Source organism: Gossypium raimondii, chromosome 10 (assembly GCF_025698545.1).
Source record: "Gossypium raimondii isolate GPD5lz chromosome 10, ASM2569854v1, whole genome shotgun sequence".
NCBI lineage: Eukaryota > Viridiplantae > Streptophyta > Magnoliopsida > Malvales > Malvaceae > Gossypium > Gossypium raimondii.
The window spans coordinates 55,270,759-55,295,874 of NC_068574.1; the positions used below are offsets into that span (position 1 = coordinate 55,270,759).

General features: G+C 28.8%; 3 protein-coding genes and 1 non-coding gene across 7 annotated transcripts; 3 read left to right on the plus strand and 1 right to left on the minus strand.

The window, feature by feature from the left end:
• Positions 1-3,836: 3,836 nt before the first annotated feature.
• On the plus strand, positions 3,837-3,927 carry TRNAY-GUA (transfer RNA tyrosine (anticodon GUA)). Its single transcript is given in 2 exon segments — positions 3,837-3,873; positions 3,892-3,927. It is a non-coding gene; the product is annotated as a tRNA-Tyr (tRNA).
• A 7,420-nt stretch (positions 3,928-11,347) lies between these two features.
• On the plus strand, positions 11,348-15,265 carry LOC105777560 (uncharacterized). Of its 3 annotated transcripts, none has more exons than XM_012600907.2 (5): positions 11,348-11,503; positions 12,628-12,882; positions 13,448-13,535; positions 14,555-14,621; positions 14,918-15,265. In XM_012600907.2, exons 2-5 carry the CDS (start codon positions 12,756-12,758, stop codon positions 14,969-14,971), a joined length of 336 nt encoding a protein of 111 aa, XP_012456361.1. In that variant the 5' UTR covers positions 11,348-11,503; positions 12,628-12,755; the 3' UTR covers positions 14,972-15,265. The 3 variants fall into 3 exon arrangements, with proteins under 3 accessions (XP_012456361.1, XP_052478739.1, XP_012456362.1); XM_052622779.1 differs by having other exon boundaries at positions 12,631-12,882; XM_012600908.2 differs by having other exon boundaries at positions 12,648-12,882.
• A 1,093-nt stretch (positions 15,266-16,358) lies between these two features.
• Positions 16,359-19,255, plus strand: LOC105777905 (vacuolar protein sorting-associated protein 24 homolog 1). 2 transcript variants are annotated; one of them, XM_012601416.2, is made up of 6 exons: positions 16,359-16,700; positions 16,873-16,949; positions 17,716-17,818; positions 18,071-18,192; positions 18,636-18,830; positions 18,911-19,255. In XM_012601416.2, exons 1-6 carry the CDS (start codon positions 16,589-16,591, stop codon positions 18,989-18,991), a joined length of 690 nt encoding a protein of 229 aa, XP_012456870.1. In that variant the 5' UTR covers positions 16,359-16,588; the 3' UTR covers positions 18,992-19,255. The 2 variants fall into 2 exon arrangements, with proteins under 2 accessions (XP_012456870.1, XP_012456871.1); XM_012601417.2 differs by having other exon boundaries at positions 16,360-16,700; positions 16,881-16,949.
• Positions 19,256-21,147: 1,892 nt separating this feature from the next.
• Positions 21,148-22,194, minus strand: LOC105774946 (dehydration-responsive element-binding protein 2A). The gene has a single exon (XM_012597512.2). It carries the CDS (start codon positions 21,947-21,949, stop codon positions 21,236-21,238), a length of 714 nt encoding a protein of 237 aa, XP_012452966.1. The 5' UTR covers positions 21,950-22,194; the 3' UTR covers positions 21,148-21,235.
• Between the last annotated feature and the right edge of the window lie 2,922 nt (positions 22,195-25,116).

A 25,116-nucleotide genomic window follows, 5' to 3' on the forward strand; every position in this document is an offset into this window, starting at 1 on the left:
ACGACATTTTTCACCTAATTGAACCCTTACACTAATAAAACTAGTTAAATAAGTTTTTGATTGACGTGGATTGTTACAGCGTTGATATGACTATTAATGGCGCAAACGTGGCACTCCATGTTACTATCATGTCAATAAAAAATTTTAAAAAAATTGAAGGAATATTTTTTTTTACTAGAATCAACTTGCCTAAGTTGATTCGTTTCAAAGCTTAAATTTTAAAAATTAAAATATATATTAAAATTATAATTTTTATAACATTATTAAAATTTATAAAATATTAAATAAATTTTAAAGAAAATAAAAAACTAATAAAACCATTTAAAATTTAAGTCTAAAATAAATGTGAACAATATGGTTGTCCAGAATGTAAATCGACAACCACTTGTCCAAATTCATTCTAGACATTTTTAAAAATTATATAAAGTTTAAAATTATTAAATTTTCATTTTCATTTTAATTCTATTAGTATCTTTTAAGATGTATAAAAATAAAATATTTGAATTTAGATATTTAAAATCTCTAAGATTTCAGCTTTTGTTATTGTATATTTTGATGATAGTTATGATATGGATATAATTATGTGGTAATGGAGGAAGATTTTAGTAATGATTTCTTTTTTTTAATTATTTTAGTAATGATTTCTTGTGTTGAGTGAGAAGAAAACGTGTGTTAATTAAATTTATTTTGGTAAATATTTTTTAAGTTAAAAAGCTCAAAATTTTAGACAATTTTTTATGAAATATAACAGCCACTACGCCACACTCTTTAATTGTTCAAAACTTTTAATGTTCAAGATTTTTCTTTAACACATGTTAAAAATGGGTTAAAAATTATAATTTAGAAAATTTTAGGTTCCGAATTAGGTAAAAAAAGAGTTAGGTATCAAAATGCAGAAATGTGTATACTTTAATAGCCGAAACGTGAATTAAACAAAAAAAAAAAAACTTAATACTGTATAGACATGTTCATAGATCAAGTTACTTGTCCAAGTTTGAAGACTCACTTAAAATTTAGGAGGATTTGGGTAAAAATATTAGGCTCAAATAATTAACTTGAGTAAAAAAATTAGGTCTGTTTAAAATATAAGCTAGACTCAAGCTCAAACATTGAAGGTTCATGTAGGGGTGAAGCCAAAAAAATTTTTTAGAGGGCACAAAATTAAATTGTAATTCTTATGATAATAAAAATACAATTTTATCATTTTAATAGCCTATGTCTTTATAATTTTTAAATGATTAAATCAAATTTTATCATTTTTAGGGGGTAAAGTGTAATTTTACTTTTACTAATTTAAAATTTTAAAAATTGTAAGGGGCCTAAATGAAAAATTTTCTATTTTAGGGGGGATCGGGGCCCTTGCCAACCCCCTAGCTACGCCCCTGGGTTCACGCCTGCTCGTATCCTAAGTTTGTAATATATGATGTTATTTTTATATATTATGTAATTTATAATACATAAAAATTAAATTTATAGTAATTTATGATACTATAATGTAAACATTGAAAATTTATTAAGTTGTTTATATATAAAATTTTAATAAATAAAAATATATTTTTATATAATAAATCAAAAATAATATGAATATTTTTTAAAATTAAAATTAATATAGATGAGTCTAAAATAAGCTTGAATTAACCATTTTCAAATATAAGTAGAGTTAGAGAAAATTTTAGGACTATATTTGAATTAAACCGAACTTTAAGCATAAGTTGTGTACTTATATTGAAATCATGCTTAAGCTATTCCAACCTACTTCTAATATTACACTTATTTAAATATTAAGTATCTACAAAAGAATGTCTTAAGAGGTTCTTTAGATGACATGTGTCAACTTTTTCTTTTTTAGTTATTATAAGATAATGGTTAAATTCTAGTTTTGATCCCTTTATTATATTCACATTTAAAAATAATTTTAAATTTTAGTTTGACATAATTTGGACATTATTAATCTAAACAATTAATATTATTAACTATTTCAATTAAAATATCTGACAAATTATTCTTTGTGTGTTAAAAATATATTTCTAACACACAAAAAATTTATTTCGACATGATAAGTTGAAATGAGTTTTTTTATTATAAATTATCTCAAAATTTTAATCGAAATAGTTAATGGGGTCAACTATTTGAATTGATTAATTATATTATAAAAATAAATGAATGAAGTTATATGTAGATATTAAATCCTAAATTTAAACACAGTAAAGCAATCTTAAAGTGATTTGACCTAAAACAATATATATCAAATACAATAATCTTTTTTTGAAATTTTTAATAAATTTAAATATTTTCAAGAATATTTATTATAAATTGTAACTAGTTTTTTGTTATGAATTTGGTTGTATATATTAATTAGAATATATTCTATATATTTGTATCATTATTAAAATAACTACAATTAATTTATACATAATTTTAAAATCTATTCCAATATCCTAATCACCATATTTTCAATAAATAAATAAATAAATGTATTGACGTAGTGGGTAATAGAAAATGTATTCACATTTACTTAATTACCATAATTTTAGTAATATATATTCACATTTATGGAAGAATATATTGATTTTGCAATAATTATTCCCTTTTATAATTGGAGCAATCAAATGAAATATAGTAAGTATATAATTTCACCACAAACCATGTAATTAATATTATCATAATTAAATAATTATGGAAAATAAATCTTAAAATTTTTGTTAGATTTTCGTGTTAGAGTAAGAAATTGTTAGTATTCGAAAATCGAAATAGCAATATTTGTTAGGAATAAAAATATCAGAAAAATCCTAAATAATTATTCATTAAAATGTGTTTTTTGTTATTAATATCTGAATATATACCAGTAATTCATGTGATGTTTTATTAAATTTTGAGAATTAATTTCTATTGAGAAGTAATGGTGCGAATCACCTTAATTATCATTAGTTGGTTTCACTCAACAAATTTTATTATTAGTCGAGTTGAAATCTTTTTCTTTGTAACTAAATTGGAAGGATATAATTTAAGAGTAAAGTCGTGTTTTCTATAATATGGCACCTCCCGTGTATTAACAATTTATGGTGACAGATTACTAAAATTTAATTACATTTCATAATTGTATCTTTAAATTGCTATTAGATTATAGAAAAATAAAAATAAACAAGTCGATTGAGTCTTAGTTCATGGCATAGGCATTATTGCCAATGCTGGAGGATGTGGATTCAAGTGCGTTGAAACACATTATCCTCCTATTTATATGTTGAGGAGAGGCCATGAGTAATTCTAAGCATTATGTATAAACAACAAATATGATTAGAATAAGTTATTAAAAAAAAAAACAAAAGTTGTGTCTTTATTCTCAACTATTTTTGTTATATTTTGTAAATAATCTTTTATGTTTTGAGTGAAAAATACTAAATAATTGGTCCATTTAAATTATTTTAGCAGTAGGAAGTGAAACCTTATTAAAACTAAAATTGATTTAATAATTAAAACTGTTTTAAATAAAGTAAATTTCAATTAAAACCAATATTTTAAATAATTTTTTTATAAATAAGCAATTTTTCAAATTAGATTTTAATTCTAAATTTATATTTTAACTTGACCTAAAAGTTAAAAAATATTTTGAAAAAGTATTTTTCAATGAAGTTATATTTTATCTTCTTATTAAATCTTCTATTTTACAACATCCTTGCTAAAATTATCATTTCATCTTTTCAAAAATACTTTTCAACTAACAATAGTAAACATTTTCAAAATTTTCATAAAAAACATTTTCGGTCATTATAATTTGTTTAGATTTATACAGGTAGAAAGCTATTATTATAGATTAATGTTGCGACAACTCTCAACAGCCGACCTTAGCTCAGTTGGTAGAGCGGAGGACTGTAGTGGGTATCTCTCAAAGTAATCCTTAGGTCGCTGGTTCGAATCCGGCAGGTCGGAGTTTTTCTGTGTAATACTATTTTGGTTTGGCAAAAACACCTTTACAAACCCTCTCAATTTAGATTTTGAGCAAATTGGCCCTGTAAAAGGAAGCGGAGCAATTTAATCCCTTCAAGGTCCCTCTTAGTTTCAATATTGAACAAATTGATCCCTCTAAAAAAATCAATTTAACCCCTAAGGAGAATTCATCGTAGTATTATTATTTTTCTCCAAATTTATAGAATTTAGATTCTTATAATAACAAATTCAATCCTCAATATTTATACAATCCTATTAATTTGGACTTAAAATTAAAAAATGTATAAAAATTAAAAATAAAAAAATAATGTATAAACTAATTTAACTTAAAAATATCAAAATCTATGTATTTTAAATTTTGAGAACTTTAGTTTTTTTTTTTTGCCAAACAAATAATATCATTTATTCATTTCTCGATTTTAAGCTATTGCTTGGGTATATTTGTTTCTATAATTTTTTTATCTATGAATTTAACACAATCTTACTATTTTTTATAATGCCAAGATGCAACGTAATGCTCTGACTTTTAACCCGAAAAAAAATTATAATGTTTAAATCTCAAAATTGAAATTGTGAATTCCTTGTATTAGTTGAATTTTTTATGTAATATAACAAAAAATTGAAAAATAAAATTCTGAAATTGGTAATATTATATGTAAGTCAAATTGGAATAGTTGATCCCAATTTCAATCCTTATTGTTTAAGTCAAAATTGCAAGATATATTGTTACTACTTGTTGTCAAAGTTTTCCTATTATGTCAAAGATTTCCTCCATATCCCATCAAAAAATTAACCCAACATTGACAAGTCAATGTATGGAAAGGAAAAAAAAAAAAGGTAACAATGCAATTTATATTTACCATTAAAAATTAAGATAATAGTCGATAAAGTTGTTAAAAATCAACAAGGAAATATATCAAAAAGCCCCATATCAATTTTGACCAATTTTAAAAAGGTGGTGACCGACGATGGAACATTGCGGCTAGCGGTAACTATTGACATCTAAATCTAGAATTTTCTTGCTTTAGTTTGATTCATTGAAGAATTGTAATTAAATCAACATTTTCTTTACCTTTTTAATCCATATATGATTTTAGATTATATATTTTCTATTTTCTATTTTTAAATATTTTATTTTTAATTTTATAAGTATTTAAAGTTTATATATAATTTCTAAAAAATATTTTTATTAAAAAGACCATGTGGCATTATGTTATTAACTAAAATAACTTCCATTTTTCCAACGTTTATTACAGATTGGACTAAAAAATCAGAACTTAACAATATTTTAGGAATGAAATTGGAAAAAAAATTAAACATCAACGTGAAAAAAATATATTTCAAGAATTAAATCATTTATAATAAAAATAAATAAATTTTATTTTCTGATGAAGTTTCTCATATACTTATACAACATAGTTTATGAAAATGGTTGTACAAGTATACGAGGTAATTAATGTCAAAGTTTAGAATCGGGTAATTTTGTGATTTTAGGTTAAAATTTTATTTTGTGTAAATTATGAATGAATTTTATTATTATTTAGATTTGTTTTAGTTGAAGTTTTATCGTGCTTGAGCTCTATTCATTAATTTTGTTCTTATCTAAATTTTAATGATTAATTTCTCATTCTTCTTCGAAAATGAATAAATGAAAATTGCATTATTACTTAATCTTTTTCCTAATTTGGTCCATTGACTTGTCAATGCTCCTTACAATTTTGATGAGATATGGACGAAATCTTTGACATATCCAATTTTCAATACATATAAATGGATGACTTTGAAATGAATTGAATCTTTCGCCCCCAATACCAATAATATGATGTCACATAAAATTATTTTATTTTTAAAAATTATTTGATACAATGTAAATAGAATTTTTAGACTTCACGAGTAGAGTTAGGAGATTGATAAGTGTTCAACAAAATATAGTAAATTTTTTTAAAAGATATGCGTGTCAATTTTTCAAAATTACTTGTGAAGTAAATAAATAAAAAAGACTAAGTGGAGAAATCACTTTTGAACAAAAATGTTGAATGAAAATTTAATTTTTAAACGATGTTGGCGTGGCAATTCACATGTATTTCATGTTAACATGTTACTATTTGTCATTAACATGTAATTTAAAATTTATAAAAAAAATGCAAAATTAGAAAGAAAAAAAATGTAATGAAAAGTTCATAAAAAAATAGCACGAAGTACACAAGATTTCCATAAAGGCCCAATAGGAATTGAACCTACGAATTCGCCAATTATGAGTTGAGCGCTTTACCCATTCAGCCATGGATGCTTAGCCAGGATCCTCGTACATGGTAAATAACCAAATTCCAATTGAAATGAAATCTTTAGGATAAATCAATGCAATTTAGGAAGAATTAATGAAAGGACATCAATTCAAATCTTGGATTTTCGAATTGAGAGAGATCTAAGAATTCTGTAACGACCCGATAATCAGGGGTGTCGGAAAGTGCATTCCCGAGATTTCGTTCCCGTAAATCAGACTCGTAAATATTTAACAACTCGATAGTCAGGGGTATCGGAAAGTGCATTCTTGAGACTCTGTTCCCGTAAATCGGACTCGTAAATATTTATTAAAAATATTTATGAAGTTAGTTGTGTAGTTAATTAGGTTTTGGTTAAATGAAATTGCATGAATTAAGAGTAATTAGGTATAAGGACTAAATTACATATAGGGTGAAAGTTGAATTATAGATTAAAGAAAAATTAAAGGGACTAAAGAAGCAATTATGTCATTGTTCTTTAATGAGGCGACATAAGATAAGATATTTATAAATTTAATATATATTATAACAAAATAAGTTTACTTAATATTTAAGTATATATTATATTAAAATAATAATAAACTAATGTATAATAAAATAAAATAAGTAAATGAATAAAAAAAAATAGAAAGCCAAAGCCAAACGAAAACTGAAAGGAAAGAAAAAGAAAAAGAAAAAGAGAAAGAAAGACGCAAGGTTTAGGGATTTTTAGGGTTTAAAGCTCAACTGGTTAGTCAAATTAGTCTTTTTTTCTTGTAATTTTTATATTTTGAAATTCTAGTGTTAAGTACAACCTGACCCATGTTGAAATTTTAGCAAATATTGAGTTTTTAAGTGTTGTTAATGTTGAATAATTTTAGTATTAGGGTTAAATTGATAGATTTTTAAGTTAGAAATGAAAAGGATTAAATTGTAGAATGAATTGTAAATTTTGAGTAATAGGAACTAAATTGTGAAAAATTAAAACTTAGGGATTTAAGTAAAATAGAGAGTTTAATTTAGTTTAAAGTAGAAATTGTATGAAAATATAGAATTAATTGTGAAGAATAAAACTTAGTCTCGGTTTAGGGACTAAATTAGAATTTAGGCAAACATTGAATAAAAATTGAAATATTCAATATGAAATTGAATTGTGTTGTATTGATGAATTTTAATTGTTTTAATTACGTAGCTAACGTTGTACCGGAATCCTCGACTAAAAAGGGGAAAGATAAAGTCGACATCAAATAGCTCAGAATTTCTGATTTGTATTTCTATAATCCGAACCTAGATGTTAATTGTTGTATTTTAAATTAATGTATATGGTAAGTGGTTAAGGTGAGTATATGGCACTTTGATTATTGCATTGATTTAAAGTTGATTGAATTGAATTGAATATGTGTTAATGTGAAATTTGGATATTGAATATTGGTTGTATTTGGAAAGTGAAATTAAACCCTATTAACTGTATCGGGCTGAGTCGAATATAGATGGCATGCCATAGAATTGGAAGAGTGCAGAGATTTTTTTAACTTCAAGTCGATGAAGCACTGGGTGCCAATTTGCTTCGGTTTAACCGATGAGACACTGGTGTCAATTTATATATATGGCAATTATTATTACCGGATTTATCCGATGAGGCACTGGGTGCCAAACTGGTGTGTTGGTTGGATCCGTGTATCCGTCCGAGTCCGAGTCGTGTTAATATGGGTAATTAAATAAAATGGTACTATGATTGATATTGAATGATATTGTATGTGAATTGAAAATGGAATAGTGAATTGAAACATGAAAATGAGACACATGAATTATGTATTCATGAATTGGATATTATTATTGTTTCAAATGATTTGTGGATCAAATTGTGAAAAGTTATTATATAGCAAGTGATGAGAATTGAGTATGGTATAAAATGATTTAATTATGATTTGAGTATTGAATGGTTAATGCTATTATTCAATTGTGCTTAATATTTAATTGTGTCTATTATATTATTTTGTCTTTAAATATTTGGATTATAGAAATACCACTCAGTTTTACTTAGCGTACGGTTTTGTTTTCCGTGCGCAGGTTAGGTACTTTACTTTTTGACCGTCGATTCAACATCCAACAACAATCCCGAACTCAAATGTGGTGATGTCTATCTTTTGTGTCAGCGTGTACCTAGAGTGTCTAAGTAATAGTCATTTTGTGGATTGAATGTAAATGGGATTATAAGTTTAATATTGGTTGGTTTTATACATATAAATATGTGTTTGTTTTTGAAGCCATATTATGGCATAGTAAATCGAACTAAATCTAGATAGATGCATGTGAATTTAATTCTATGTTTAAGTGCTCATGAACTAGGCAAATTGATTTGGTATGTTTATAATTTGGATTAAAATGATGCTTTGATGACTTGTTTTGATGATATGAAATGTTTGAGAATTCTGACTGTTTGATCGATAAACTTCGGTAATGCTTCGAAACCCTATTCCGGCGATGAATATGGGTTAGGGGTGTTACAAATTCTCATTATTTCTTAGATTCATGGACCCAACTCAATTCAATGGGATCTTTCATTCACATTTTTTTCCACTAAGAACGTTTTATAAAACTCTTGGACCCCCGAATTTGGAGTATCCTACTTTCACGTAATTCACAGGATTCAACAAGCAATCGATATTTCACGCAATTCATGTTTAGATAGTATATTTCCTTAACATTTATTACTTAAATTATGCTATTAGTCCTTGTATTTTATTAAAATTATGCATTTAATTATTGTACTTTAATTTGGTCATTTTAGTCTTTGTACTTTTCAAATTTTAAAATTTATGTTCTCACCAGATAATAAACGTTAAATTAATAAAGCTATGTTATTTTACAAAACCCGATGCAACAAACATATTATCATACGCGTAATGCTATGTAAGCTTGCTATTTTCACATATTATTTACTAAAAATCCAGTCAATGGATTAACAATAGTCATTTAAGTCAAAACTAAAATTTCTAAATTTAAAAAGTATAGGGACTAGAATGATCCAATTGAAGAATATGAATTAAATCTACAACCATACAACAATACATGACTAGTAATTTTAACCAAATAAGTTTAACTGCTACTGTTTGGGTCATAACTAAAATTTCAAATTTTGGAAAGTAAAAGAATTAAATTTGAACAATTTAAAAAATACAAGGACTAAAATTTATCAAATTAAAAATAAAAATTAAATTCACATTTTTACAAAATACATAAACTGATAGCATAATTTTACCGCATTAATTATACCTACAAAACAAAAATCTTCCTACCTAACTCTTCATACCTACCCATGTAAGATTTAGAGTATATACGATTAATATTAAATATTTATGTTCTTTTATTTTAGATTCGGTTGAAATTTCCTTATCAATAACCTGTTATTTAAATTATTGATTATTGATTTTAATCCAATTTCACTGAAACTAAAAGTTATAGATTTAGTTCAGTATATTTTTATTTTATTATTTTTAAGTCTTTATACTTTTTAAATTTTAAAATATTAATTACGACCCAAAATGGTGTTAAATTCATTAAATTAAGTTATGTTATTTTTCAAAATTTAATCGTCAAATATATTATCGCATGTAGAGTATCATGTCGATTTGATATTTCTAGATTTTATGATTGTCTAATCTAATTATCGCCTACAAAATTATCTAATTGAAGAACATGGATTAAATTTATTGGATTAATAGCAGAATTTAACTAGATAAATTTAGTTATTTTCATTTAATTCAAATTAAAATTCAAAATTCAAAAATAAACCTCCATAAAAAATGAATGATTTTTTTCCACATTTAAATATTTGGACAAAATCCAGAAAAGGAATTAAAATTGTCTTACTCTATTTTGGGATAAGTAATCTTATTCCTAAAGAATCCTTTAAAATACATTACTTTTGCTTTATTTATGTATTTTCCTTTTAAAGATAAGCATTCAAAGATTTCTGTGGAAATAATAGGATAAGCTGTAAACGGTGTTAGTGCACAAATGTACCACGCTTTGTAAAATTGTGCCCTACATTTTATACTTCTCATGTATTCCCATTTTATTCAACATAAATGAGTAATTCATCGACTCTTTATTTTATTTAAGAATAAATTAAGTTTATAGAATGAAATTAAATCATTATTTATAGCCTAAAATTTAGGCAAAATTCTATAGATTAAATTCAAACTGCATTAACAATTTATTTTATTTTAGAGTAAATTATTAAAATAGTCACTTTTGTTTATTTTAAATTACATTTTAGTCACTTATAATGTTATGTTTTGGTTACTTATGTTAACGTATTGTAACATTTTAGTCACCAAGCCGTTAATTGTCGACTTGTCACGTTAAATCATCGTTACAAACAAAAATTTTATATTAAATTATACAATTGGTCACCATATTTTTCCGTTTTTAGTTAAAATTTAACCTAAATTTTTTGTTTGAAATGATGATTTAACGTGCCAAGTCGGCTTATCGTTACACCGTTAACGATAATTAATGGCTCAGTGATTAAAATGTTACAACACGTTAACGTAAGTGACCAAAACGTAAACAAAAGTGACTATTTTTGTAGTTTACCCTTTATTTTATTATTGTATAAAATTAGTAAGTTATTTTATTTCATAAATTAAGAATATTCTGTTTCATCCCTTAAGTTTTAGCTCGATTGGTATGGGCATTATTATCAATGTGGGAGGACGTGAGTTTGAGTGCGTTGAAGCGTATTATCTTCCTATATATGGGTTAAGGAAGGGCCATGAATAGTTCTAGAAATTATTTCAAAAATAACATATATGATCCGAATAATTTTATTTCTATTTCAGTTCAATAAAAAATGAAAAACGAAAAAGAAAAGTAAAAGATGAAAAACAAATGTGTTGAATTATTGAGGGAAATGACAATAAAACACATAAAATGAGAAAAAAAGTTTTTTCTTTATTTATTTAGGGAGGGACCAATGAAAAGAGTACAATTATTTCACTTCACTTGCAAACAAATTCATCCATTACAAAATTCCACGTGTCTAAATTCCAAATCACATCCACGTCAGCTTAGACAAAGACATGCAAATGTAATGAAAATTGAAACAAAACCAAAGCTAACAGCGATAAAAACAAAACAATAAGCGAACAAAACAAGAAATTTGCAGAACAACAACATAATGATTTTCCTTCCTTTTTTATTTACTTAAAAAAGCCTTAATGTCTTTTTTAAATCTCTTCCCATAAACCATCTCCAAAATCCCACTTTAGCAATTATTTTTTTCCTCAAAGGTATTCCTTTTTTCTTTTTACTTGCTCTTTTATTGGCTTCTCTCTCTCTCTCTTTCTTTTATTTCTTTTTTCCCCCAGTTTTTGAATTTTTCTTGTTGTTTTATTGTTTGGATTTGTTGATTCTGAAATGGGTTTGTTTTATATTTTTATTCTTTTTCATGGCGAAATGCATTGTTAATTTCTGTGAAGTATGGGGGTTTTGGTGTTTTTTATGAATTGTTTTCTTTTTATGGGTTGTTTGTTTTGTTCACATTACTGTTCTTGTAAAATAGATGCTATTATTCTAGCTGATTCTTAAGTTGAAAAAGCAATGAATTTAGATTGTATTTTTGCATTATGTATCTATTGTCAAGATTATTAAAATGTACCATCTAAACGATAGAAGATTCTTTAGGTTTTTGCTTTGTTTAGGGACCAATTCATGGAAATTTTTAGGGATCCAGTGGTGTTTTATTCAGTTCTTTGAACCAAAAACTTGATGGATTATATGGGAATTTTTTTCCATTAGAAGAAATTTATATATAGGTTTCTATAGAGTGAAACAGTCTTTACTATTTTATGAAGGATTGTGCATTAAGCTCTATGGTACCAATGCTGAAAGATATGTAGATAAGCTAAATAAGCTAGATCTTACTTCATGTTAATGGATATGCTATTTATCTAGACTTTCTTAATTCTTATATAATTTTCTTACATGCATAAATGTTCTTTGAGGAGTTGTGTATTTTCGGTTTATTAAACTTTCGTTCTTGAAACACAAGTTCATGCTCTTGTTTTATGTACACAAGGATAAGAATATGTTGGATTGAAACATATAAGCACTAGGGGAAGAAGGTAGTTGATGATATAGAACTGAGTTTTTATTGTTGATAAATGTATGTATGTATGTTCTAAGATGTTTTGATTCTGAGCTACAAGGAAAGTTAAAATAATTTTGAAAAAAGATTGTCATATGGTGTTAGATAGATATGCAGTAGAAATGGAGCATGTTGCCGTATACAAGGTTATTTATTCTATTGCATATAATGTTACTGAGCTCAATCAATGGAGTTATATGTTGTGCTTGGTCTATATCCATGCTGAAAATTTATTCTTTTCCTTTTTATTTGATGTTCATTGTTTAGAAGATCTTGTTTTTGCATAGTGCTGGTCTTGAAGCTCCTTCAGTTTTTGTGGTTAAATTATCGAGGGAACTTAAGAGAAACCGGGTATTTCAATTATTACGAGAAGGGAATGATCATTTGGTTCGAAGATGATGGAGGTCAACGCTGGATATTCCCGTTCGAATGAGAAACAACTGCCAGAGTGTCGAAAATCTGCTGATAAAGGGAAAAAGCCAGCAGAAAAAGATGCAAGCGCTTCTGCATTTGTAAACCATGGTTCGTTCCTTGCTTTAGATGACCCAATGGTGTTGATTATTGCTATTTTCCCACTTTTTCCAATGACATGAAGAAATTTCTCAAGGGTTATCATTTCTACCATGTCTGTTTTAGCTTTAAGATAAGATGTATGGTTTACATGCTTTTCTACCAGATTGTCCCACTCATTGCTACCATGTATGGTACGCATCCAGCACAGATAGGCCCATACCATGTCTGAAAATGTCTCCAACAAGGGTATTTATGAGACTGAAAAGTCACAGCAACATAGTCTTAGAGTATTTGACACTGAACTATATCTTTTCAAAGATAGTATCATCCTAAGATTTTCATGAAATTGAAGAGCCAGCTCTTCTGCCATCACTTCATATCTTGTCCTTACCTCTATTCTATTACCTCTGAAAAGTCGAGCTACTGATAATTCACCATTGCTCTATCTGTCCTCTAAGGTTGCCATTCCAAAGAAAAAGCAGGATTAGAACTATTGTTTTTGTTTCAACTGAGTATATATTTATGTTTTGACTTTTGAGAATGGAGTTATAATCTAGCTGAATCCATTATGTAGCTGCAATCTCTTGGCACGAGAACAGAAGAAAGTGGACAGGAGATAAATCTCAAAAAGCACGAAAGATCAGTAAGGATCAAGTTATAAGGTATACCAGTTATCCCAATCTTCTTCTGTTTATTCAATGATGGTCTGATATTGCTCTACTGGATACTATTTTGGTGGGGAAGCTAAACACCATATATGTATTTGGTAATGGCCTAGTTGGAACCTATGTTACCTGGACTCAGTAGTGAATGTTGGATCGGGGCATGTGTCTGAACAGATGCTCAATTTTTTCTATGCTTTTTTTTTTTCGTATATTTAAAGGATCATATGTCAAAGATGGGTATTTTATGAAAGACGAAAACTCCGAGAAACATAAGTTGAAATTGCATCATCACTATCTGTAGACATTTACAATTTGCATATTACAGCTCTTCTTAAAATAGACTTCTTGGTAATGATGTTTTCTTTAAACAAGAAATGGAATAGATTTTTGCTTCTAGTGGAAAATCAAAAGGAAGAACCAAAATATTAGTGCAAAGGTAAGGTTATAAACATTTGGCTCGCCATCTTTTTCGTCTTCAAGATGTGCAGTTAAAGTTTGAGCTGAAGTTGCTATTCCAACTAGGCTCAAGTTGTTGGGGGAAATTCAGGTTTGTTGAAAAAAATAAATTCTTTTAGTGTTCTCTCTTAAATGATTGTTTAAACTTCAATGTCAAAGGAAACTTTTGCAGACCCTGCTGAAGTTGGAACGATTTGAGGTGCCTCTTATGGTGGCAAATATTCTTTGCTATGTACCATATTTACCGGAAGGTGGCCTTGGATTGATTCAGCTTCCTTTCCAAAAAGGGGACTGTTGTTGATATTTATAGATATGGTTCCTCGAACACCGAAAAATTGTTAGCTTGAACGGAATATATTTGATCTAACTTCATAGAGAACTATTACAAAGTTGCAGCATAGAAATAGTGATTGTTATGTATAGCATATCTTACGCATAAATGAAGAATATTTCATCTGTTGTACGATATTAATTGCTAGATATGTAGATTTTACCTTTCTAATTTTTCTTACAGTTGCCTGGATAAGACGAATAATAACTGCAGAAACTTTGTTTTGCAGCTGGTCTACAACATATGAAGAGCTTCTTTCAACTAATGAACCATTTTCCGAGCCAATTCCTTTGCCGGTAAGTTTCTGAAACTGCAATGATTATTGAATCAATCATCAAACAATAGATTTGGATGTTAAGGAGACTTGATCAGCAGCGGTATAGTACGATAAAATAGATTGTTTGAGCAACTCGAGCTTGGTTTAGCTGTCTAACCCTTCTCTTTAGGAGGAATAAAGTTCATGATTCAAATCCCTCCCTCGTGTTTCTCATACATATGAAAAAGAAAGGGACTGACCAGAGTTCCTTGTTTTAAATGAATTACTGCAGCCACAAGAAACTTACTGCAATGAATGATGTTGTTCTAAATGCAGGAAATGGTAGATTTTCTAGTTGATATTTGGCACGACGACGGGCTGTATGATTAGATAATCAGTGATGAACTATGATGAAGCTCTGGCATCGGAGATTGGTAGACAATTGGAGAAGTTTTTTCTTTTTCTTTTTTGTGTCTTACAAATTTATAGATTTGGAATACCTCCATTGATATTCAAGATTGAGAGTCGCAGTTCCAAGCCTGGATTGTATTGGCCTCCTTAGATTTATGTAACACACATTGTGACTGTCATTCCAGGATGTTGGATACGGATATCTGTCTTACACGTGTATGATGATTTTTTTTTTCTATTTAGAGGATCATAACTACGTACCATTGTTCAAAATGTGTTCGACAACGGGATTTTTTCCAGATATAAATATGTTAGGAAGCTTCTTGGAAAATCATATTGTCCTACTCATGTCCAAAGCATCATAGTATTTACTTTTTGGTTGGCATCGTGATGAGGATGGATCCCAGAACTGAACTGAAGGTTGAACTGGTTGTGTTTTCAATTCAATTGGTTTAAGGTTGATGATGACATAAGGTGTTAGCAATTTTTGTTTATTATATGGAGCGTCAAAAGGAAGCTTTAATCACTAAGTCTTAGCATAAGCTGTTAGCAAGTTAATTCTTCATCCATGACTTCATATTCATTTTTTATTTAACGTTTGCTTCTTCTTTTTTTAATGAAATAACTCCAAATTTAAGAGATATAAATACAATCATCAAGAAAATAGGCACAAATCAAGCAAAAAATTGTTGTTAGGTGGAAAAAAAAATCAAAGTTGGAACCTTGTATCATTTATTTGTTGTTAGTGTAGGAAGACGTGGGCTTGAGTGTATTAAAATGCATTATTCTCTTAATTTAAGGGATGAGGAGCGATTATGCATAGTTCTAGGCATTGTATAAAGAAAAAAAAAGAAAGAAAGTAAGGTGTAAACAAGTTAAATATTAAATTCCATGAACTAATTTATTTATTGTTATAGTTATTAATGTAAGTAAATAATATGAATTTTATGAGTTTGTGATAAATTATGTAATAAATATATTCATTAAAATTTTATATAAAATAATTGTTATTTTATTACAATCATAAATTTACTTATGTTTTAGAGATTAGTATGAGAATTATTGTCAACATAAGATAGGAGCACGTGAGTTCGAGTATTATGAAATGTATTATGCTCCTATTATAATAAATATATACATAATTTTAGATATTATATAAAAAAATTAATTAATCACAATTCATCGTTTCAAATAAATTTTGTCATACAAATTGTGATAAATTAGTTTACATTAATTCAAATTTATAATAAAATAATAAAATTAAAAATAGGAGAAGGAAATGTTAACGCGGTGGGTGAAACGACGTCGTGTTGCTAAGTGCGCTGCAGACTGTTCTATCACACGTATTTTCCCGGAAAATATAGAAGGAAAAGGGAAAGGTAAAAGATTCCGAAACCAAACACGGCAAAAGAAAATTGAGGCAAAAAAAGAAGAAAAGAAAAACAGGAAAGCTTTGATTCTAAGCCATTTTCTTTGCTCCATTCCATAGAAAGATCTAAAAGCTCAAGCTTTCCTAGCAAAATTTTCTCACCATTTTTTTAAGCTACGAAGAGAGGGAAAGGAAAAGGGACTAATTTAGAGAAAAAAAAGGTAAAGATGGATAAATTTAAGAATATGTTGAAACCCAAGCCGAATCCACAACAACTACTAAGAGATTGGCAAAGAAAGCTTCGTCAAGAGTGCCGTAACATTGAACGCCAAATCAGAGGCAAGATATTTCCATCTTTTTCCCTTAATTGTTTGGAAAAAATTTTTGATGATTGCTTTTTAGTGGTGCTTTTGAATCTTTCAGTTAATGGGTATGTGAGAATTCAGGTTTAAAATAATGGGGTTTTTTTTATAAGAAAATTTATGGGATTTTTATGTGGATTTTGTATTAGATGTTCAGAGAGAGGAGAAAGGTGTACAGAAGGCAATTCGAGAAGCCGCTAAGAGAAATGACATGGGTTCTGCTAAGGTAAAAAATTCTTGGGTTTTTTTTTTTCTTTCTAATGGAACTTTAGCTAAATAGATTAATCATGTCATAGTTTTTGAGGGAATTCAATATTTTATAATTGGAATGGTTTGATTAGGAAGATAAGTTATGTAATTACATTAAAGATCATTGAGGAGAACCTGTTGGTTAATTCGGCTGCCCTTAAGAGTGGCATCTAACAATGGGGATTGGCTCTATTTTAGCAAATAAAAAGATCATTGAGGCGTACCCATCGGTTCATGTAGTCACCCTTAAACATGGCATCTTGTGAATCTAAAGTTATTGTAAAAGGATCTAGGTCATTATATGGTGTAGAATGACTTTATGTTTTAAATTGATGAAGTAAATTGGATTTTGTGGTTTATTAGATGAAATGATTGGACATTCATACGAAAAGGATGCTACTTGATTATCCTATCTAGCTGATCTTCAGTATTCATCCAATAGGTATTCGTCCAATGAGTTTTCTAGTCGATCTTAGGATCAGGAGATGTAACTCATCATTGGTTCTAAGCTGGAACTGCACACTAAAAACATGAAAGATGTTGATTTTTGGAATAATGAAAAGATCATCTTTTCGTTGGGTGGTCCAATCTGATGAAACCTATGTGCCTTAGCACATGTATTATATGTGAAAATAATTTATTTTCTTTATGTGCATGCTTTCATGTCTGTAATTTTGCATTTGCCTTGTTATTGAGGAGTCATTTCTTATGTACGCTCTCGTTGTGATCTTATTCGTCTTTAGGCACTCGCAAAAGAAATTGTAATGTCGAGAAAAGCTGTGAACCGTCTATATGAGAATAAAGCGCAGCTTAATTCAATATCAATGCACCTTGGAGAAAGTGTTGGTATGACAACTTATGCATCTGAAATCTGTGCATTGCATTTATTCCAAACGGTTCTTTTATTCCCCAGTACCTGGAAACATTTTTAATTTGAACATAGGCTGAGAATGTTGTTGGCACGTGCTTATTTCCCTGAATATATCAATGTTTGTAGTATTAGATTTATCATCTGACATAAGTGAACATGTATTTTACTGTTTTTTGGAAGAACTGCTTTTCTTTCTAAATGTTCTTTATGGTGGATTGTATTTGAAGCAATTGCTCGAACTGTTGGCCATTTGTCCAAGAGTGCTGAAGTCATGAAACTTGTAAACAACCTCATGAAAGCTCCACAAATGGCTGCCACGATGCAAGAATTTAGCAAAGAAATGATCAAGGTAATTTTCAAGTTTGTAACTTTGTTGCATTTACGTGCCAGTTTTTGTTTCATAATATTTACCATCGTGGTCAACACCTTGGAATTGACACTAGCATAGGACACTTGGTATTCTACTATTGTTGTTCAGAGTTGCTATGTTGCCTCAAGATTGGTTTTTAGTGGTGTTCTTTTTACTGAAAGTTGTACAAAAGTGAACTTGGTCGGGAAATTCATTTTTGGATGTGTCCAATCAAAGTCTAAAGTTAACAACCGATATCTGTGTTGTATAGATTGAAAGAACGAAATTAGACAACTATTTAGTAGCATACGTGAACTAATGAGCATCTTCTTTTAAAAGTACAATGACTCCAAGTGCAATGTGAGAAGCATCTACATGCTCTACATATTTTTCGAGTTTCTTATTTTCTGTTTTAAGAAAAATGCCTCTGTTCAACCATGCAGGCAGGGGTTATTGAAGAAATGGTAAATGATGCCCTTGACTCGGCATTGGATTCCGAAGATATCGAAGTAGAGACCGAAGAAGAAGTTGATAAGGTTCTTTCGGAAATAGCCGGTGAAACTGCAGCAGAGCTTCCTGAAGCTGTTCGGAAGGAAAGAGTGAGGGTATCTGCGCATAAAGAAAGCACTTCCCGAGAGGTATGCAAAACTTTAAACCCCTTTCATTCACTTGATTTTGCAAAACGCTGAAGCAATTCAATTTCTTATAAATTGTATAGGAAGAAGCTATAGTGGAGGGTGCCAATGATGAGGAAGAGCTAGAAGAGATAAGGGCACGGCTTGCTCGAGTTCGATCGTGAAAATTTCACCTTGTTTATGGTGTTCTTTAGCTATCTATCAACTGAAACTGTGCTTTGTATTGTATTCCTCCATTAAAGGGGGATTTGAGCTAATCTGTTGTGTTTGAAGAGAGCTTTGAAGTTTGAACCCAAACATTCAATAGTGAATATGGATTTGCACTGTGGAGCAGTAGGCCAATTGCTTCACTAAAATTCTATTTAATTCTTTTAAATAATATCATTTAATTATTACAAGTTTAATATAGTCCTAAAATTTTATTGCAAGTTGTATAACAAGTTTATAAGTTTGCACTTCATTGTAAAATCCAGACATACTTGGTCTTTGCATGTTGAAATATGAATTATTATATAATTGATGTATTATATCAAATTTAGCTTTCTAACGTTAATCACTTTCTTTTATTTTGTTTTTTAGTTAAATTTAATTATTAATTTTTTTAGTGATTTATGTAGATCTGATTATGGGTCGGGTTGGGTTGATGTTAAATTTTAGGTTTGTTTTCTAAGTTTAGGCTCAAAAAATGAGCTTAAAATTTTACTCAAGTTTAGTCCATATAAAAATGCTAAATCCGAGCCTAATTCAGTTCGCTTGTATTAATTTATATATATTTTTTATATAAAAACAAATTTAAAAATATATAATACATCAAATACACAAAAACATTAAATAAGAGTTATACAATATCCAAACAATAACGATAAAATAGTAGGAATATAATAGCAAAATAGTAGCAAAATAACAATAAATAGAAGCAGGGGAAAAAATTGACTTGAGACGCAGCTCGTTTAGAGAACGACACTTTTTTTTTATCCAAACCCACTTTTTAGACTTATATTTTACTCAAACCCTCACACTTTTTCGGTGAGCCTTCAATCTTGAGCAAGTGGTTCGAAACATTATCGGGTCTAGTTATATGTTATGTCAACAAATAAATTAAAAATTATATAAAGTTTTTTTTAAAAAAACTATAAAAAATTAATATTAAGTACGAATGTATTACTATGCAAACTGCAATGTTTACAATGTAATATTTTAATTGATATTTTCATTAAAAATAATAATTCAACTCTTTTAATATATTAATGTTAAAATTGACTTCTTTAAAAAATAAAATAAAATATTTAAAAATAATAAATTGACAAAAAATATAAATATTCAACATTAAATTAAACTAAAATGCATCAAATCAAAATAAACTTGGTCTTACATGTTAGAAACAAATAGTCAACTTAAGTATATGATTAAACCGAATCAAATCATGGTAAACTTGTCAACTTATTATATTATATAATCAAAAGAGGTCAAATGGTGATCTCAACTTGACTTTCTTTATTTTTCACCACATAAGTAAATATATTTTTCTTTCAACTATTTCAGACAGCCTTCTGATTTGATAGATGAACCTTTGTACGCCCACAGACAAGACTCCTCACTAATCTTTCCTAATAAAGTAAATCAAAAGAGCACTTCTCCAATCATTCTTAAACCTATGTTTTGTCTAAATCTCAATTTTTTCAAACACCATATTGCTTTAAAAAGTAGGTTTTTTCGATTGTCGTTGAATCTATGCTCTGACCAAAGATTAAAAAACTTGGTGACTCCACTGATATCCTTTAGACTACATTTTGAATTTAACTATTATAAAACGATTTCATTTTGACTCCAATATCTAATATAAATGTTTTATTTATTATTTTCACCTCTACCTAAAATTGTTTGAACTATTAAATAAAAACTTTTGTATTTACTTTAATCAAAAGTAAAATATAAATTTTGATTATTCGATTAACCGATCAAATTAATCAAAATATTTCGATTTGATTAATATATGTAAGAAAAAACTTCATTTCAAGTAACAGATAGAGATTTTATATTTTAAGTAATTCAATTTGAGTGTTAAAACACTACTAATTAGATCAAAGAATAAACTATTAAAAATTAATATAATATCAGACGGTTACTATAACATGTACTACTTTATTCTAACATTCAAAAGTCATTTTTAACCAACAGATTGATAAAATTTTTATCAAAAAAATTAATTTAATCTAAGGATGTCCCTGTTTGTACTATGTTTAGGTGTACCCGATTTCTTCGTGTATTGGTAAACCTTAAAAACAACAAATGTAGTGAAGATGTGTGCAAGTAGTTGTGCTATCTTTTAAACACTATTTTCTGACTATAATTTCACTTAAAAACAAGGGTACAAAATCTGTAACATGTAAAATGTTGTAACGTACAAGTCAAGCAAGGAACTCATCAATATCAAAAAGCTCACAATTATCCCACACACTATTATTCCCTACATAATCCATTGGAATGTCATCGAAGAACTGCAACGATTCCAATCCTTCAAGCCAGCTATAATCTGTATCATCCCCTCTTCTATCAACCTCACCACCTTCACCTTTCATATCCATTGCACCACTTGTCGACGGCGCTTCAGAATCAACAGGACCATCCATAGCGGACTCAGAGCCACCGCAAGTGGCCGTTGTTGTAGTTGTAGCCTGAGAAAACCCATGTGAAGGAGTGGCGACTGAGTCCGAATCGGAACCCTGTGGCATGTTAAGGATCGCTTTGTCACCGTACATGGCTTTGGCGGCTTCGTCGTAAGCCGAAGCGGCTTCGACGGCAGTAGGGAAAGTGCCGAGCCAGAGACGTTTCCCTTTATTCGGAGCGCGGATTTCCGCTACCCACTTACCCCATGTACGCTGCCGTACGCCTCTGTAGTTACAGTTCTGGTTCTGCGGCCCGCCTTTACCCTTCATGCACCCTTTCTTGGAACCCTTAGCCGGCGCTTTACGTGATTGTTTGGCCTCCGAGTTCTCACTCCATAACTTCAAAGTATCCGCCACTGATAACCCGTCCCGTCTCTTCCTTTTACGTGAAGAACCCGGAAACAAAGACGAATCCATCTCTGGGTTGTGATTATCCTTAAAACCCATACCAAACATTCCCAAAAATTTCAAACGAGAAAACCCCAGAAATCTCCAGAAACAAGAACAGGGGCTAACCAAAACAAACGAAGCTCAAAAAGAGAGAACAAAAAAGGACGAAAAACAATGAACAAAGCTTAGTTCTAAACTGGGTTTTTGATGAATTTAAGGAATTTTTTTCCTTTCGTGAACGTTTGTTTTCTTGAAAGTGAAATCTTGGAGAGCAGGAAAGATCTTTAACACTCTGAGAACTGAGGATGATATTTAATACTTTTCCGGGAGATATTTATTGCACCTTTTATTTTCATTAATTTGAATTTGTTTTAAAAGATTATAAAATAAACAAGACACGTGTCGGATACTGAGTTGTTTTGAATGATGTTTCGTCGCCAGGAGACAGCTGGCACGTGTCACCTGGTTTTCCCCTGTGTATTCTAGAGATTATCCTTAGTTTACTTCCTTTCGAAGAATTTTGTTTTACTCGGTTTCCGTCTTTAACCCTGGTTCTTTGAATTGATTACAGATGTGCCACTAACTAACTACTAGGCAAGCTACTACTAAACAAACTAGCTTTGTTAGCGCTATAAGGACTTTTCTGTCATAAGTCAATATGGGCTTTGACCAACCATAAACCCATATGCAACCGCAAAAAGAAAACGGTTTCTTTCAAATAATTATATTTCAATAATTATTTGAGCCGAACTTACCTTTTTTTAGAAACAAACATTGAAGAAGGTAGAAATTTTTTTAGAAATATTTTATTTATAATAAACAAATCTAGTTAATTTAATAATTATATATTTTAAATAGATTTGTTCATGGATCAAGTTATCCAGCTCGGCATGTAGGCTCACCCCAAAAATAGGAAGGTTTAAGTTAAAATATAGACTCGAAAAATAGGTTTAAAAAATTTTAAATTGGTCAAGTCTTGGGTAAGGCTTTTTTGGCCCGAGCTTAACCTGACTCGAATTTGAAAAAAATACTTTTTTTTACCATTTCTTGTTGTTTTGCTGTTATTTTTTTTATTTCTCACTATTTTGTTACCATTTCATTATTATATTTCTACTAGGGGTGAGCAAAACTCGATTCGACTCGAAAAAATCGAAAAAAAAATTCAAATTTCGAGTTAAACGAATCGAGTTATTCGAGTTATTCGAATCAACTCGAATTTTTTTTCGAATTTCGAGTTCGAATCGAGTTAAGTTTTCGAATTCGAATAACTCAAATAATCCGAATAATTCGAATATCAAACTATAATATTTTACATTTTTAGCCTAAACTCCCAAACTTTTCTACTTTTCCCTCAAAACTTTTACTCCTTCCCACTTTCCCCCCAAAACTTTTACTCTCCTCCCCTCCCAACCCCCCAATCTACCCAAAATCCATTTCCCACCAAAATTTTACTCTTCCATTTATTTTTTCTCAAAATTTTACTCCCAAAAACCCTCAAAACATTTTATTTTCCCCCAAAATTTTTACTCCCTCCCACTTTTCCCCTAAAACTTTCATTCTCTTCCCATCCCACCTCCCACCTCCCATCTACCCCAAACTAGACCTGTCCATGGGCCGGGCCGGGCCGGGCCCACAAAAAAATTTCAACTCGTTTACTAGGCCCGGGCCCGGCCCGAAATATGGGCCTGAGATTTTGCCCAGGCCCGGCCCGAAGAAAAAATATGGGGCCTGGCCCGGCCCGGCCCATTTTTAATTAAAATTAAAATTAAAATTATTTTTTTAATAAAATTAAAACTAATTGTTATTAAAATTAATTGTTTGTAAAATTATCAAATTATTAATTGTTAATTGTATTAATTGTTGTAATAAAATCTAACATTTGATTAGTAAATTTATCAAATTATTAATTGTATTAATTGTTATAATAAAATCTAACATTTGATTAGTAAATTTATCAAATTATTAATTGTATTAATTGTATTAATTGTTGTAACAAAATCTAACATTTGATTAGTAAAACAAATTTGATGTTTTATTATTATTATTATTTTGTAACACTAGTTAAGGAAATGAAAGTAAATAAACTTAAAATAAAAAACTATTATATTTTAAAAATAAAAAATATATATTTAATATTTTTCGGGCCGGGCCGGGCCCGGGCCAAAAAAATCTTGCCCAAGGCCCTGCCCATTTTTTAAACGGGCCTAAAATTTTGCCCAAGCCCATATTTCGGGCGGGCCGTCGGGCCGGGCCGGGCCGCCCGGCCCATGGACAGGTCTACCCCAAACCCTCCCCTCCATTTTTTTAATATTTTCCTCCAAAATTTTACTCCCCTATTTACTTTCCTCAAACTTTTGTTCCCAAAATTTTTATTTTCCCCTAAACTTTTATTTCTCACCCTTTACTCTCAAATAAAAAATCAAAATTATCCAAAAACAAAATCACTAAACATAAATAGTAATAATTTTATTTATATATACTATTTATATTATTAAATTAAATTTCACATTTTATATTATTTATATTATTGAATTGTTTAGTCATATTGAATATTTATATTAAAATTGAATTCTTAATTATGCCATAAAATATTCGTGTTAAAATTTTATATTGGTATCAATTTCACATTTTATTTTTAAAATAAATTTTATTAAAAATCATATTTTATATTTAATATATTTTTAATTTCAAAATACATAGTGACAAGAATCAAGATAATTGAAACAACTAAGCAAACAAATAAGCTAACCAAGATATAAAAATTAATAAATAAATTATAAGGTGATGAAAGTTAATAAAAAATTTGATTAAGGTGGACAAATTTTATTACGATGGGTGACAACGGTTACAAGGACCCAAAATTATTTTTTAAAATTTAACTCGAACAAATATATTCGATTCGATTCGAGAAAACTTCAAATAAAGTTAGGATGATAAAATGAGATTCGAAAACTCGATTAACTCGAAAATTTTCGATTCGATTCGATTCGATCGAATGCTCACCCCTAATTTCTACTATTTTATTGTTATTATTTGGATATTGTATAACTCTTATTTTATTGTTAATTTTGTACTTATCTTAGTGTTATTTAAGTATATTTATTTTTAATTTATTAGGAAATATTTATTTTAATATTTTTAGTATTTTTAATGTATTATATATTTTTTAAAAATAATATAAAAATTTAATACGGCTGAACCTAGTTGAGCTTGGATAAAAATTTAAGCCCATT

Coding starts and splice junctions, on each gene's coding strand:
- LOC105777560 (XM_012600907.2), top strand. CDS start 12,756: ATGATGGAGGTCAACGCTGGATATTCCCGTTCGAATGAGAAACAACTG. Junction 13,536..14,554: donor AGTAAGGATCAAGTTATAAG/GTATACCAGTTA, acceptor TTTGTTTTGCAG/CTGGTCTACAACATATGAAG. Junction 14,622..14,917: donor CCGAGCCAATTCCTTTGCCG/GTAAGTTTCTGA, acceptor TTCTAAATGCAG/GAAATGGTAGATTTTCTAGT.
- LOC105777905 (XM_012601416.2), top strand. CDS start 16,589: ATGGATAAATTTAAGAATATGTTGAAACCCAAGCCGAATCCACAACAA. Junction 16,950..17,715: donor ATGACATGGGTTCTGCTAAG/GTAAAAAATTCT, acceptor ATTCGTCTTTAG/GCACTCGCAAAAGAAATTGT. Junction 18,193..18,635: donor TTAGCAAAGAAATGATCAAG/GTAATTTTCAAG, acceptor TCAACCATGCAG/GCAGGGGTTATTGAAGAAAT.
- LOC105774946 (XM_012597512.2), bottom strand. CDS start 21,949: ATGTTTGGTATGGGTTTTAAGGATAATCACAACCCAGAGATGGATTCG.